At 55.2% G+C, this 14,331-nt stretch overlaps 5 protein-coding genes across 5 annotated transcripts; 3 read left to right on the top strand and 2 right to left on the bottom strand.

The window, feature by feature from the left end:
- Positions 1 to 27: 27 nt before the first annotated feature.
- On the top strand, positions 28 to 5,803 carry FA10DRAFT_194699 (hypothetical protein). The gene is made up of 3 exons (XM_025518395.1): positions 28 to 163; positions 339 to 1,154; positions 1,269 to 5,803. Exons 1-3 carry the CDS (start codon positions 155 to 157, stop codon positions 5,718 to 5,720), a joined length of 5,277 nt encoding a protein of 1,758 aa, XP_025374293.1. The 5' UTR covers positions 28 to 154; the 3' UTR covers positions 5,721 to 5,803.
- Positions 5,804 to 5,925: 122 nt separating this feature from the next.
- On the bottom strand, positions 5,926 to 7,602 carry FA10DRAFT_276500 (MFS general substrate transporter; the record flags this gene model as incomplete). Its single annotated transcript, XM_025523322.1, has 4 exons — positions 5,926 to 6,420; positions 6,483 to 7,245; positions 7,352 to 7,479; positions 7,519 to 7,602. 4 exons carry the CDS (start codon positions 7,600 to 7,602, stop codon positions 5,926 to 5,928), a joined length of 1,470 nt encoding a protein of 489 aa, XP_025374292.1.
- A 105-nt stretch (positions 7,603 to 7,707) lies between these two features.
- On the top strand, positions 7,708 to 8,079 carry FA10DRAFT_269703 (hypothetical protein; the record flags this gene model as incomplete). Its single annotated transcript, XM_025522851.1, has 1 exon — positions 7,708 to 8,079. A coding segment is annotated over exon 1 (235 nt), but the record flags the coding sequence as incomplete, so codon positions are not given.
- A 361-nt stretch (positions 8,080 to 8,440) lies between these two features.
- FA10DRAFT_269701 (beta and beta-prime subunits of DNA dependent RNA-polymerase) lies at positions 8,441 to 12,663 on the bottom strand. Its single transcript, XM_025522850.1, has 4 exons — positions 12,091 to 12,663; positions 9,019 to 12,014; positions 8,820 to 8,950; positions 8,441 to 8,752 (listed from the first exon to the last, which is right to left on the bottom strand). The coding sequence occupies exons 1-4, from the start codon at positions 12,478 to 12,480 to the stop codon at positions 8,529 to 8,531; spliced, it is 3,741 nt and encodes a 1,246-aa protein (XP_025374290.1). The 5' UTR covers positions 12,481 to 12,663; the 3' UTR covers positions 8,441 to 8,528.
- Positions 12,664 to 12,794: 131 nt separating this feature from the next.
- On the top strand, positions 12,795 to 14,082 carry FA10DRAFT_269699 (putative ubiquitin-conjugating enzyme E2). Its single transcript, XM_025522849.1, has 8 exons — positions 12,795 to 12,985; positions 13,120 to 13,172; positions 13,243 to 13,270; positions 13,356 to 13,405; positions 13,483 to 13,653; positions 13,716 to 13,800; positions 13,896 to 13,921; positions 13,986 to 14,082. Exons 1-8 carry the CDS (start codon positions 12,922 to 12,924, stop codon positions 14,028 to 14,030), a joined length of 522 nt encoding a protein of 173 aa, XP_025374289.1. The 5' UTR covers positions 12,795 to 12,921; the 3' UTR covers positions 14,031 to 14,082.
- Positions 14,083 to 14,331: the final 249 nt, after the last annotated feature.

Here is a 14,331-nt window from a genome sequence, read left to right as displayed (position 1 = left end):
TCTCGGATGCACTACCGATGCATAGTTTGATTGATGGTACAACAGCTCCGCCAGTGCAGAAGCAAGAGAGAGAAGGCAGGCTGCTGCCTCCCTGTCGTGACCGAGCAAAGAGGGTCAGGTCGGCCTCGCCAGTCGAACATCGCCCCTCGTCCACATGGCGGAGGCAGAGGACAAACGGCCGGGAGGACGTTTCGTTGCTCGAGAGGAGGAGTGCGAGTCCAACACTGCCGCATCGCCATCGCTTCGTGAGGCCGGTCCTGCAAGAGCGAGCTGAAGCTTACCCATCGAGGATCGCTTCGCAGGGCGCAGGAAGCTCAACGACAGTCACCATCACGCAGGGCGGGGAGAAGGCTGCTGCTGGCCTGTCCAGCGACTCGACTCTTGAACGCCCGAATGTGGACGTGGAGATGGATTTGGAGCCTCCGGACGAGGCAGAGGAGAAGAGAGGGCAGGAGCAAGTGGCTGAAGAGGGACAAGGTGCAACTGCGCAAACACGCGCTGAGCAGACGCCCATCGCCATTCCTCCGAGTCCTCCGCCGAGACGGCAACTCCGAGCGCGAAAGGCAGCCCAGCTCAAACCTTATACGACCGAGATGGAACGGTACAAGCGAAGGCTGATTCGAAACGACTGGCAGGACGCCCTCGTGGCCAATCCAAGCTTGCTACGCGCCCTGAGGGAGAGGAGGAAGGAGGAGGAGGGTGCCCAGGCCGCCAATATGGAGGCGAGCCAATTCGTACAAGAAGCCATTGAAGAGCGCAGGAAGCAGAGGCGCGCCCGACGGGACAAAGCCGATCCTCAAAGAAACGGGTCAAGACAGCGACGACAGAATCCCGAAGAATTGGCTCGGGGCATCAAGGGCAAGGGCAAGGACAGAGAAGGAGAGAGGCCGCACAAACAGAAGCGCCTAACTGAAGAGGAAATCACTGCAATTATCGGACCAGCTCTGTCGTCTTCCGATGATGGCGAAAACGATGATGACAATACAAGCGATAGTGGCGAGGGAGAGGCGATGATGCTGCGCAACAGGCAGCATAGTGCCGTCGACGACACTGGAACCAATCTCGAAATGGCCCGATTGAGCGATCGAAACGAGATCCGATCCAACAACGTAATCGACTTGGTACACGAGACCGATGGACAGAGAAGCAGTGCTGCAGAAGTCAACGAAGGGGAGGTCGGACGGGGAGAAGGAGATGAGGAGGAGGAGGAGGAGGAGGAGGAGGAGGAGGAGGAGGAGGAGGAAGAGGAAGAGGAAGAAGAGGAAGAGGGAGAAGAAGAAGAGGAAGAGGAAGAGGAAGAAGAGGAAGAGGAGGAAGGTTCTTCGCATCTTCACAGTCACCTTGGCCCACTCGGCGGACCTCGCAAGAACCGAGATCCGGCCGAGTACGACAAGCTCTTTCGATATTTGCGTCGAATGATGCCAATCGGTCAGGCCCGTCGATACATCGAAGACGTCAAGGCCATGGACAGGGAGTACGAGGAAGGTGGTGGGCGTCTTCGTCGTCAAAGGGCTACTTTGGTCGATGAGGAAGACGCACAAGGAAACAGAAAACGGCAAGATGCCTCGAGATCGGCCTCTCCTTCGCTAAGGCCAGGGCAAGCAAAGAAAAAGGCGCCAGTAGACAGACGGCAATATGTCGACGATGGCCGATTTGATCTTGTGGGCGACCCCGAGGACGAAGATAACTCACCGTCGGCACTTGCGACGCCGAGTTCGCTGTCGCACGATGACGAGAGCTGGAGCAGGATGAGCTCGCCCTTGACGTCTGTTTTCGATGGTCAGCGAACGGGGCCAGGTGATCATCGCCATCACGTCATAGGGGAGGCGTGGCCAGTAAGCATCGATTCCAGCGACGAGGAGGTAGAGGAAGACGATGATGAGAGCTTTGCAGCTTGGTGGGTGACCTATCCTCAGAGCAGACTAGCTGCAAGAAAAGGGAAGAAGGTGTCAAGGAGGGCGCACGTCAGGGAAGACGAAATCGACAGGATGCTGACACGGGCGGCTACGACGACCAAGAGAAGGCACGGTGACGCTTCTGGAGGCTACCGGCGGCAACGTGATCCCGCCCCGAATCCTCGCACAAAGTCTCGAAAGGCAATGGCTCGGATGCCTCGCCCGGAAGCGCAGAGGACATTGGCACCAGCCAGACCGCGAGGTAACTTTGTAGCCAAAGCACGACCTGCCGCCAGGTCGCCTCGGATGACTGGCATCCCAAGCGGGATCACAACTGCAAGGTCAAATCCACCCGTTGTCGAACCGAGGCAGCGCCGTCTTCTGTCTTTTGATGATGACGGTCTCTTTGAAGCGGCTTCCGGCATCGAGCCGACGATGATAGAGACAGTCGCCGGGACGAAGGCCACACGTCAACCTCGGCTCCCGCTCTCGGCCTTGGTGCCCCGCCAGGATCACAATCTGCAAGGGTTTTCTCGAGGAGAGGACTCGCCAGTAACCAAGGACAAGAAGATGAGGATCCCTCACCAGACACATCTCGACGATCACTTGACGAAGAGCTCGGGAGTCGCATCTCCGCAGGGCCATATCAAAGTCGATGAGGCAGAGACGTGGGCCGACTTGGGCGATGTCCGCATCGATTTCGATATTTTGCCGCCTCCTTTGGGCATGTCCTTTGCGCCAGACACGTACTTGGGCAAGGGAAGGCTTCATGAGCTTCTTCACTTCGAGGACAAAAAGCCCAAGCCACAGTTCACATCCATCTTTGGTGTCGATTTTGATCCCACGACGTTCGACATGTGCAGGCAAGGGCCTGAGGTGGCAACGGCAATGGACGCCATCTTCGATGAGGTCTGCAAGCAACTCACCCTCTCGCAAGAGTCGCAACAGGACGTGCAATGGCCTCTCAGAACGATCCGAACACGAGCGGCTGACCTGCTCCGCTTCTTGAACCTGGCCATGTCCAGCCTCGAGGGACAGGAATCGCCATCGGACATCCGCAAGACTGCATATTGGCTCGCCAATCGCATCGATCACCTACTCGAACGGCTGCGTCTTGGTTTGTGCGAATCACAAAAGCGATACAAGGGCGACGTCTTCCGTCTCCAACTTACTCTTCGATGGGCAAAGGTCGAGCTCTTCTGGCGGGTGCGTGCGCTCTGCCTCGATGGCGCCCGTGACGACCTAATAGACGGATTACGCGATGGTCTTGACGAGGACGACGATGTAGAAGGATCTCTCGATGCGGCTTGTCGACAAGTGATGCTGAGCCTGCTTGTGCATGGCTTCCATCGGACGATGAAGGGCTACAAAGGTGCCTGTGAGCGCCAGAGAGGCGGTAGTACATGCGGTGTTGATGAGACGGGGTTTCGCGATGAGAGTGCAGAGACTTGGGTCTGCTTGATCCATCTCCTCTCGAAGTGTCGCTTTAATCCGCAGGATCGATTCTGGGGCGTTTTCGACGAAGCCTATCAGCAGTACCAGGCCCTCTTCTCGGCCAAGGCCAGGTCCTCGGTCGGCCAGGCTGAGGCAACCTGGTTCATCATCTATGCACTTTGCGCCCTCTCTCGCTTTTCGGCGTCCATTGGAGCTTCCTCGACAAAGTCGCCCCTCGAAGCCAATTGGTCACTGGTGGGCAAGGTGGTGGGGTCGGTCAAGCTCCGCTTTGACGACCATGTCGAAAGCAAATTGTCGAGCCGAGCGCTGAAGAAGCGAGACGGCTACATTCGCATCATCCTGGCTAGAATACTCCTCCTGGCTCAGCGTGCTGCCTGGAAATTCCAGGAAGCCGAGGCGATGCTTGCCGCGCTGTTTCAGATCTTTGAGAGTCACCGACTGGCCGATCTTCCGACGGACGAAGAACACGATTTCGCACCCTTCTTGTACCGCTACGACGACTCTGCCCTCTATTCGATCGATGACACAGAGCGGACAGGCGGTGAAAGCGCCTTTCAAACGTTCCTGTGCATATTGGCGTGGGCGGCTCGAGACTTGAAGCAAGGCGCCGGCGCCGGCGCCGGCCAAGGTGGAGACCGTATGGTGTCCAGGCTCTTTTCAAGAATGACACCAGTCCGAATCATGGACTTTACCCGGCAAAGGCCGCCCACGAACCACGAGCGGTCGTCACTCTTTAACCATTACTCGATTGCCATGCTCAACCTGCATCTTGTTCCCAGTGCCCATGTCCAGCGCTTTCGACAGATCCGGAGCTTCTTGGCGTTCGAGAAGGCGGATTGGCGCTCGCAGCTAGCCTGCATCAGGGCCATGATGTACGCTGCTGTCCTGTACCAACACCACAATCTCGATGTCGCCCCCGTCGCCTCGTGGTTCTCGTCCATTCTGAGATCTCTCTTGACCGATTTCGACGAGCTACAAAGAACGAGACCCGAGCCGGGACAGAGCTTTGCATACGGCAGGAGGGTTGGCGAGGTGACGAACCTGCTCAAGGCATCGCTTCGCTCTGTCCAGTACGTGATTCGTCATCCCGGCTTAAGGCACAGTTGCCAGCACGAGGAGTCACGTCGAGTCAGGTATCCAGATGTATCACTGATAGACCCCGCCTGGACGGAGAAGCTGTTCGACTCGCAGGCGATCATGAGCGCCGACATTGCCCGCGAGGCTTTCGCATGTCTTTGGCGCTTCCTCGAAGCAAGAAGTGAGGCAGTTCAAGAAGCGGCAATCACCAGCTCGACCGTCCAGCCCGCAGCGGCACAAGACGAGGACAGTCAGGATAGTTATGCAGAATTGTTCGATGAAGTCGACTTTGACGATCCAGCCTTGGCCCGGATGCTCGATGTAGGGGCTGAAGCGATGGCAGGCGCAGCGCCAACGACCTCTTCTCAACGGCAGGAAGACCAGGATGGGATCCTTGTCAGGCGAAAGGATCGAGAATTTGCAGAGCTTGCCGCCAGCAGGATTTCCCCTGCCATCTTTCGCTTCATCACAAATTCCCTTCACCCTGATCGGATCGGCTCAAGAGCATACGTGCTGGCTTGCTCCGACGATGAAGAAGACGAGGAACTGGAAATAGTTACCAAAGACGACGATGGAGAAGAGCAACGCCAATCTCTCGAAGCGGCAATTGACGTATGGGTCTCATTCGCGTCCGCAGTTGTTGCCTCCTCGTCTGGTGCCCGCTCTTGGGTAGGCTACGTCAACTTCGGTGGCAAAGAATCATTCAAGAATCTTTCGCACGGTATTCACAAGCGCGAAGTAGGCCTCCGCTTTCTCTGGAACGTGCTTCATCTCCTCGAGCAGAAAAACGAGCTAGACCGCTTCGACGAGCTTAGCAAGGATATGTGGAGCATCTGGTTTGCGTCAATTGTTGCAAGGCGCCTCTCTGTCGTTCTGCCGGACTTCACAGCGATGCTGGCAAAGATGGACGTGAAACTCTTCGAAGGGTCCAACTTCCGTGACGGTGGCGAGAAGAGACAGGAACACTTCAAGAAGACGAGGCTCGACCTCTTGCTGTGCATCCTCGAGAACGTCGACAAGACTCTCGCCAACGACAAGGACAAAGTCGTGGCACAGCGCGTCGTCGGTGGTCTCTCGTCGCTCCTCTCCTCTTTGAGAATCTATGTCGAGGAGGTCATCTCTTCCTCTGCGGAGGGCAAAGGACACACGAGGGGTAAAGACTACGTGGACTTCAGCGGGAGAGTCCTGTCCGCGCTGGAACGCAAAGTCGCAAATGAAGAAGTAAGGAGGGGAATTAAGGTAGAGCTGGGTCGGACGAAAGCCGTGGTGCAAAGGGCGCAGGAGATTGTGTAGGAACTGTACTGTATCAGTAAAGCTAGCTAGCATATACCACTGCAGAATCATTATCCAGCCGTGCGTCTCGACTAGCAATGAGAGACAAAAGTCATGTCTTTGGACCAATGCAGTAAGGCACGGGAAGGAGAAGAAGTGATTCTTTGACGTTGCTAACGAGAAATGATGACATCCTACAGTATGCTGGCTGACATCTAAAAACATATCACAGCTGGTAGCGGAACCCTTGATGATTTTCGAGCACAACTTCGCCTGCGTCTGCTTTCCTATTCCTGAAGGAAAAGAAGCTCGAAAGACCGGCGCATGCGACAATGATGAAGATGTGGGCGGCGATCGTGAACCAGATTCCGATCCTGTAGGTGGGTGCCTGCTTCTCCATGAAGACGAGTGCCGAGACGATTCCTCCAACGCCGCCAAAGGCGACAATGAGAGCGGAAGTGTATGCACGCTTCGACTGTTGACGGATGCTGACCTGGCTCCAGCCAATGACAAGGGGAACGTTAGAGTTGACTCCACCGCAGCACAAAAAGACACCCGCGTAGCGCCCAGCGACCATGGTGCGAGGCAGGAATGTGAACAGCGCCATGCCCATGATTGCCAGGAGGGCGTTGATGACGATCCAAATTGAGCGAATCTGTGTCTTGTCAGACAGGTATCCCGTCGTGACGGCGGGAATGATAGCGTAGATGTAAGGGAAAGCCTGCCAGACATCATCAGCTGAAGAAACAAGATGACAAGTGTCACTAGGGGAGCTAAACTCACGACGAGGATCTGGCTGAACTTTGTGTCGAAGCCCATCCCGGCAAGGATACTTGGAAGGAAATACGAGAGGGCATATGAGCCAGTTGTGCTTGCCCCAAACATGAGTGCGAAAACCCAGAGCTTGATGTCAAGGGCATAGCGAGCCGTCTTCTTGAGCGTGAGGGCATCGTGCTGCGCGTCGGATCGGTCGCGTTGAATGCGGGTGAGGATCAATTGCTTTGCATCCTCAGAGAGAAACTTGGCCTTGTCCGGAAGGTCGACGATGATAAGGTAGCCGAGTAGTCCAACAAAAGCGGTAATGATGCCCTCAATGATGAAGATCCATCTCCAGCCAGAGAGTCCGGCTCGACCGTGTAGCTGTGCTAGGCCATAGGCCAAGATGGCGGACAGACCCGAGATAGCGACGGAGGTGACGTAGAAGATCGACAAGCGCACTTGAACTTGGCGTCGGATGTACCAGCAGCTGATAAGGTAGGCGCAGCCGGGGAAGAGAGTCGCCTCGAAAACACCCAGCAGGGCACGCAGGCCCGCGAGCTGATGATGGTTGTGAACAAAACCCATTGCAATCATGACGACGCCCCAGAGCAGGACGCTGGACGAGAGCCAGATGGCCGCGCCGAACTTGCGTAGGCCCACCTGGCTGGGAAGCTCAAGCAAAATGTACGGGATGAAAAAGGCGAGCACAGCAATCGAGTACCGCTCGCCGATGCTGAGCTTCAGCTCTTTGCCCATACCGGCTGCACGAGCGAGCGAGATGTTCGTCCTGAGATAGGGCAAGGGTTGTTGTTTTTTTTTGTTTGGAGAGAAGGGTGACACCGTCACAGGGTCAGTAAATCGAACGAGCCTCTCGAAAATGGTCTAGGGCTCACCGATCAATGAGAGAAATAGAGTAGCAGGCAGCTAGGAAGGGAACGAGGCGTAAGTCGACCTTACGGATGACTCGCTTGACGTAGGCTGGATCGAAACCGTCATCGATGTCGATTGAAGGCTGCTGGTGCTGGTGGGGTTGGGCCTCGGTGGCTCCCAAATGCGTGACGGAGGTGAGTCCTTCTCCGTAGGGTGATTTGTCGTCGTCGCTCTGGTAGCTGCCCGATGTGTTCGGTCGCCCAAGGTCATTCATCGTTGTGGTAAGGGGAGTTGAAAAGAGAAAAGGGTGCGAGGAAAGAGATAGGAGGAATTGGAAGTTGTGAAGGGTCCGATCACTCCCTCTTTATAAACCCTAGATTGCTGCATTGTTGTTACATGGGCGCCCTCTGCCTTGATCAGGATCCCTTCACACAGCCTTGAACAAAAGCTGTCCGCCGCCCCAGATGGGGCCGCTCTTCGTCTGTCTCCCACTGTTGCACCCATTATTTTATCCGTCTAGCGGCGCTTCAAACCCTCCGACGTCCCACTTGCCCGGTAATCTCTTCCCTTCACCATCTCTCCTTGTTCTTTCCCAGCCACAACATTTTAGCCGCAACGAGTGTGTAGTGCGCACTTCTATTGCAGCTAATAGGACGACGTGTTGGGCTGCTACTCACCTAGTAGCTGGTGCTACAGTAGAATGACAGCACCCCGCTTTTGCGGGGAAAAAGAGGCTGGGCCCCACCCAGCCTTGCAGCAAGGACGTGGGGGCAGCGCGGTAGCAACTTTTACCTGGCGCGTTGTGGCTTTCCAGCCATTCCAAATCTATTAATTTGGCTTCCTCTCCTCTCGTTCCGCCAAGCCTTTTGACGGGTGGATAAATTCGAGAGCCTCCTCTTCCTCTCCGTTGCAGCCGTTCGGTGATTGAAGTTAGCAGACTCAAAATCTGTGCATCTCTACCCCACAATCGCATCTGAAGGGTCACAACGTTTGAAGGGAGCCCTTATCGAATGGCCATGGCGGAGACGCATTCTGATTGAGTTCGTTGTGGCGAGGACGAGCGGAAGCACTTTGTTCCTGGGTGGATTTGGAAGAATTGATTTGGTATTGTACAGTACAATTGGTAAGGATGATAATGACGATGAGGGAAAAGATTAAGAAGGACGAGCGAAAGTGCAAAGTAAATTAGACAGCGAACGTCTAGACCGCATCCTCGAGGACGAGGCGAGGGACGACCTGCATGGCCATGAGCTCCTGGAAAAGGAGCTTGGTTGCATAGGGAATCGTCAATTTGACGACATCTTTGGATGACTTGCAGTAAACGCAATAGCCATTGTAACCCAGCAGACCGCATCGCTGGCAGGCATTGACGACAAAAGCGTCTGAGCTGATCATCAGACGTTCCAGCAACAGCTGTGTGGCGCCTGCAGGGGTATGGACCAGATGAACAACTGCATGCGTACGGTGATCGATCTTCAATAGAACACTCACCATAGCCAATGAGACAGTCTCGCTCCATCTCACCCAGCCGCAAGCCACCGTCACGCGAACGTCCTTCGGTGGGCTGTCGAGTCAGAATGGCTCGCGGGCCTCTGGCACGGGCGTGCATTTTGTCCATGACCCTGTGTGCGAACCGTCTCGTCAGCTTTCATTCACTCCTGTGCACTGGGGTCACCGAGGAGTCACTCACATGTGCTTGAGCTTCTGATAGTAGATGGGCCCAAAGTAGACGTATGCCTCCATCGGTTCGCCAGTGATACCGCTGGTGAGAAAGTCCTTGCCCGCGTAGCTATAGCCGTTCTCGACTAGGATTCGCGACATGTCTTCGACCTTGGATCCTCCGAACGCCGTGCCGTATTGGAGCTTGCCGGTTATAACGCCGGCTTTGCCGGACAGTAACTCGATCATCTTTCCTACCGTCATGCGACTAGGAAACCCGTGGGGATTCATGATGACATCTGGGTTGATGCCCTGGTCGGTAAAGGGCATGTCTGCCTGCGGCGAAATGAGTCCGCAGACACCCTTCTGCCCGTGGCGAGACGAGAATTTGTCACCGAGCTCAGGTATGCGCGTCTGGCGAAGCAGCACTTTGACCAGTGTCTGGTCCATCTCTGATTCGGTGATGAGGACCTGATCGACATACGCCGGCACCTTATTCTTGTACACCATCGGCTGGTGCTTGTACTCTGCCGTTGTCGCTGTGGCGCTGTTGGCAATGGCCGCCGCGCTGTTGTCGTTTGCGTTGGCTGGCACTTGCTTATTGACATAAATGTCGGCCTCCTCTAGCCTCTCGCCCACACCAGCAATGCCGTCGGCTTGGAGCGTCTGATATCGCGCCGCCTTGTTGCCATCAGCGTCCACGGCGGCATCGGCGAAACGATCAAAGGTGCCATTCGGGTAGCGTTTGATCTGCGTTGTTTGCTTGCGAAGCACTTGGCAACGTCCAAAGCCCCTCTCGATAGAGCCTTTGTTGAGCACGAGTGCGTCTTCAATGTCGTAGCCCGAGAATGACATTACGGCGACCATGGCATTTTGGCCGGCCGGTAGCTTGTCGTAGCCTATGAGCTCAATCGTCTTGGTCTTGACCATGGGCTGTTGCGGGTAGACGAGGAGGTAGAGAAGCGTGTCGATGCGGTTGAGCTGATTATATGCGATGGCTCCGATCGCCTGTTTGCCCATGGCACTTTGGTACGTGTTTCTTGGTGACTGGTTGTGGTGAGGATACGGGATCAGACCGGCCACGGCACCCAAGAGCGTAAAGGGCTCAATTTCGAGGTGTGTCGTCTGGTCGGTAATGTTGTCTTCGTAAAGAGCAATAAAAGAGTCGTTCTCCTCGTTGACATCGAGATACTCAATGAGTCCTTCGCTCAGAAAGTCGTCAAAGGTCTTCTCCTTTCTTTTCAGGTCTTTGATGTGCTCCGTTGTGACCCTGGGCCGCCCGGCCTCGACGATGATCATCGGACGACAGATGCGGCCGCCGTCCGAAGCAATGTGAACAGCACGATGGTGGCTGTTGGTGTAGATGCTGACAAATTCGGAGATCCTGCCGGCTCGCCTCAGCTTGCGGAAGCTCTGTACAAAACGAACGGGGAATCGGGTCAACCCAAGAACGCAGCCGTTGATGTAGACGACAAAGGAATCATGGCGGTAAAGCTCGGCACCCGTGATGAGGTTGATGTCTTCCACGCCCAACATAAACGCCACTTTGTAGATTGGTTCCTCGTCGACGTCAGTGGTAATGTGTGTCATGAGAGCCAGATTCTTGACTAGACCGCATGCCTCTCCTTCGGGAGTGTCCGAAGGGCACAGCATTCCCCATTGACTCGGTTGTAGTGCCCTCGGACCTGATACCTTTCTCGTCTTCTCAAATTGAGAGCTTATCCTCGTCATCATTCCAAGGGCTGAAATGAAGCTCAGTCGACTGAGGACATGGGTGATGCCGGCACGCTCCATCTTGAAACGCTTCAAGCTCCAGTTTCCCGTCGAGATGGCGCGGACGAAGCCGTTTGTGATCGACTCGTTGTGGAAGCTCAGTTGCGTGTATGCGTCAAACTCCTGGGTCCGATTCGGTTTTTTGAGGATCTTGTCAATGTTGAGTTTCAGGTCGTGGTTGAATTTCTTAAAGAGATCCTCAAACAGCAAGGCGAGGAGCTGACCGGCTAGCTCCAGACGCTTGTTACCGACGTAGTCGCGGTCGTCAACGAGCTTGTCATTGTGCATGCACATGATGACCCGTCGGACCATGGTGGCAATATAGATGGCTTTGGGCCTAAAATTGAGCCGCTCGACAGGAACGTGGGCCATGACGACGTTTGCGAGGACATCGATGGCGTCCTCGTAAATGGGCCTGCGCATCATCGTCGGCTTCCGATTGAGCTTGACTCTTGCACCAATGTAGTTCTGTGCCTGTCTGCTCGTGTAAATCTTCGCCCGAGCGGCTTCCTCGAGATTGATTGAAAATGTCTCCTTGTATGCATCGTCGTTTCCCGCGCACAATTGCAGAATCTCACGATCCGACTGGATGCCCAGAGCTTTGAAAACAATTGCGATGGGAATATCGTCTCTGATGGAGTTGTGCTTGAGGTAGATCTTGCCGTGCTTTGTCAGGACATAAGACTTTGACTTGCGCTCGTGTGTGGAGCTCGTGACGCTGGCATTGACGGTGCCCTTTTTGGAGTCCGCCTCAAGGATGATACGGTTTTTGCTGAGCTGCTCCTGCACAAGAATAACCTTTTCCGTTCCCTTTACGACAAAGTAACCGCCGGGATCCAGAGGACACTCGTTCATACCAGCGAGCTCGCGTTCGCTTCGGTCCTTGAGCCAGCATCGGTTGCTGCGAAGCATAATGGGCAGCTTGCCAATGCAGACATTGCGCCGACGAACCGTCTTGCCACCCCGGTAGTATTCGATTTTGACCAAGATTGGGGCGCTGTATGTCATGTCGCGCAGCCGGCACTCGTGAGGAAACACTTCTTTGTTTGTCGCATCGGCATCGCTGCGCTCGGGCATGCCCACCTCAATGTCGGTGTACCTCAGAAAGAACTTTGGATCGATGTCGGAAGTGACACGGTCATTGGCCTTGACGATGTTTTTGAGGTCCTTGTCGATGAAGAAGTTGAACGAGTCAATGTGCTGCTTGACGAGACCTTTGACCTGGAGGAAGGCGGGAAGAAGCTCCCACTTGTCCTGTCAAGCCCCCCGCGGAAGAAGTTTGTCAGTGTATGGCTCAGACCAACTGCCACACGACGAGGGCGACACCCACCTCTACCCTCTTGATGGGGTCCGTCAGGCCCTTCCCAGACAGTGCCTTGGCCTTTATTGCGGCAATGTCGTCGCCTTGCCCGCTCCGCGCCATCGCGCTCGCCAAATCCGACATCTTCGATGACCACTGGGCCTCGGGCAGTCTGACATCCTGATTGGGCTTCTGCTCGCGAGCAACAGCGTCTTTTGCTTCGAAATAACGGGATAGCGGCACCTCATCGTAATCTGGATCTTGCCGTTGCGAGTCTTCGTCGAGCTTCACGCCGCTGCCGCTGCCGCTGCTGTTGCCAAGAGCCCACTCTTCAACGTCTCCCGTCCTGTCTTCTCCTTCCTCCGGATGCTTCTTCTTCGCCGGCTGCCGCTGACGCGCCGGCTGCTTCTTGGGCGCCATAGCGTCACTGCAGTTGGGCAATGTTGCGAGAAGGGCGGAGGAAATGACGGCACGCAGAGGAGGCAAAAACAAAAAATAAAACAAAAAATCAAGAGGGTTCTGAGGCACGTGCCACGCTCTCGCTGCACCATCTCCTGCTGCTTGCAGTCCTGCCTTGCGTAGTAAGCTACCCGTCTTGTCGCTTCTCCGACAGGCGAACTACACTGGCGTTTGGCGCTCTACCTTTTTACAACCAGTGCATGGTCTGTATCAACGACGAGGGTGGAGCAAGTCGCTCATTTTCGTGTTGGAACGACCTTTTCACCTCATACTAAATTTGGTCGAACGGACGAGGTCGAGTGACGCGACGACCAACGCTATCAGCTCTACTTCTTGGACTGCACGACACGCCATCGCCACTTCTTCACGCGCCACGGGAGCGCCGTCAGAAGCATAGACGCCATGGCTTCGGCACCTAGCGGCAATGCCCTGCTGCTCAAGCGGCAGTTGAACGAGCTTCGAAAGCGTAAGTGCGGCTTCCGGTAAGAGCGAGAGCGCTTCAAATGACGCTCTCGCCCTCCCCATCCCGTTTCCCCCTCTCCCCCGGTCAATCTCTAACACCGCTGACGCCTTCCTTGCCATTACTCTGTTCGCTCGCAGACCCAGTCGATGGCTTCAGCGCCGGCTTAAAGGATGAGAGCAACCTGTACGAGGTATGTACATGCTTTGTGCCGACCCTGTACATGTCCGATCTGTCGTGAAAGTTGATCATCAGTGACACAGTGGGAGATCATGATCATCGGGCCAAACGGTGAGGATTACAGACAAATCTCGGCAGTATGGTGGGCAAACGGGCTCATGCATGCGCTCTTTTTCTCCTTCGGCGACCCTTCCAGACACCCTCTACGAAGGCGGCTTCCTCCGAGCCGAGCTCATCTTTCCACCGGTACGCATGGGTCGTCGCCGTGTTCCTTCCCCTAGGGAACCTGTTCTGTTTCGTTAGACTGACAATTCAAGATGCAGGAGTACCCCTTGCTCCCGCCCAAGATGAAATTCCTTACCAAGATGTGGCACCCCAACATCTATGACGACGGCGGTGTCTGTATTTCGATCCTCCATGCGCCTGGCACAGACGAGTGGGGCTACGAAGACGCGGGCGAGAGGTGGATGCCTGTGCACACCGTCGAGTCGATTGTGAGCCTGTGTGGTCATCTAATGATCGTGCAGACAGCTCACAGATGCTCGGTACTCTACAGCTCCTCTCCGTCATCAGCCTTCTCTCCTCGGACACGCCAAACTGCGACTCGCCAGCCAACGTCGACGCGGCCAAGCAGGTCAGAGGTGAGTGTCGCTGCGCACCTACTTCGCCTCCTGTTGCTGACCTCGTCGATTCCTCTCCCAAACTGCTGGCCATCCTTCATCATTTGAATCGTCAGAGGACATCAAGGCTTATCGGAAGAAGGTGGGCTTCCATTTCCTCGTCCATCTCATTCTTCGCCGGTGATTGACGGCCCGGTTCCTCACAGGTTCGACAGCTGGTGCGGCAGTCGGCAGAAGAGGCCTACGATTGAAGTGGCCTACCATGCGATGCAGGTACACACGCTTCGTTGCACCGACCAGACAAAGCCTTCTCAATTCCATGTCCTATTTTCATGCCCTGCCGGCCCCATCGCAACCCCCTTCCCCCTTTTCCCCATAGGCAAGACAAATTGTATCAACAAGACGCACAAACAGTCGCAATCGACTTTTCTCTCTCTCTTTCTCTCACTCTCTTGTCTTCTTCTTCTTCTTCTTCTTCTTCTTCTTCTTCTTCTTCTTCTTCTTCTTCTTCTTCTTCTTCTTCTTCTTCTTCTTCTTCTTCTTCTTCTTCTT

Source organism: Acaromyces ingoldii, assembly GCF_003144295.1.
Source record: "Acaromyces ingoldii strain MCA 4198 unplaced genomic scaffold FA10scaffold_8, whole genome shotgun sequence".
In the NCBI taxonomy this organism is placed as follows: Eukaryota; Fungi; Basidiomycota; class Exobasidiomycetes; order Exobasidiales; family Cryptobasidiaceae; genus Acaromyces; species Acaromyces ingoldii.
The sequence above is the reverse complement of the archived record's forward strand: the minus strand, read 5'-3'. Positions and strand labels throughout refer to the sequence as shown.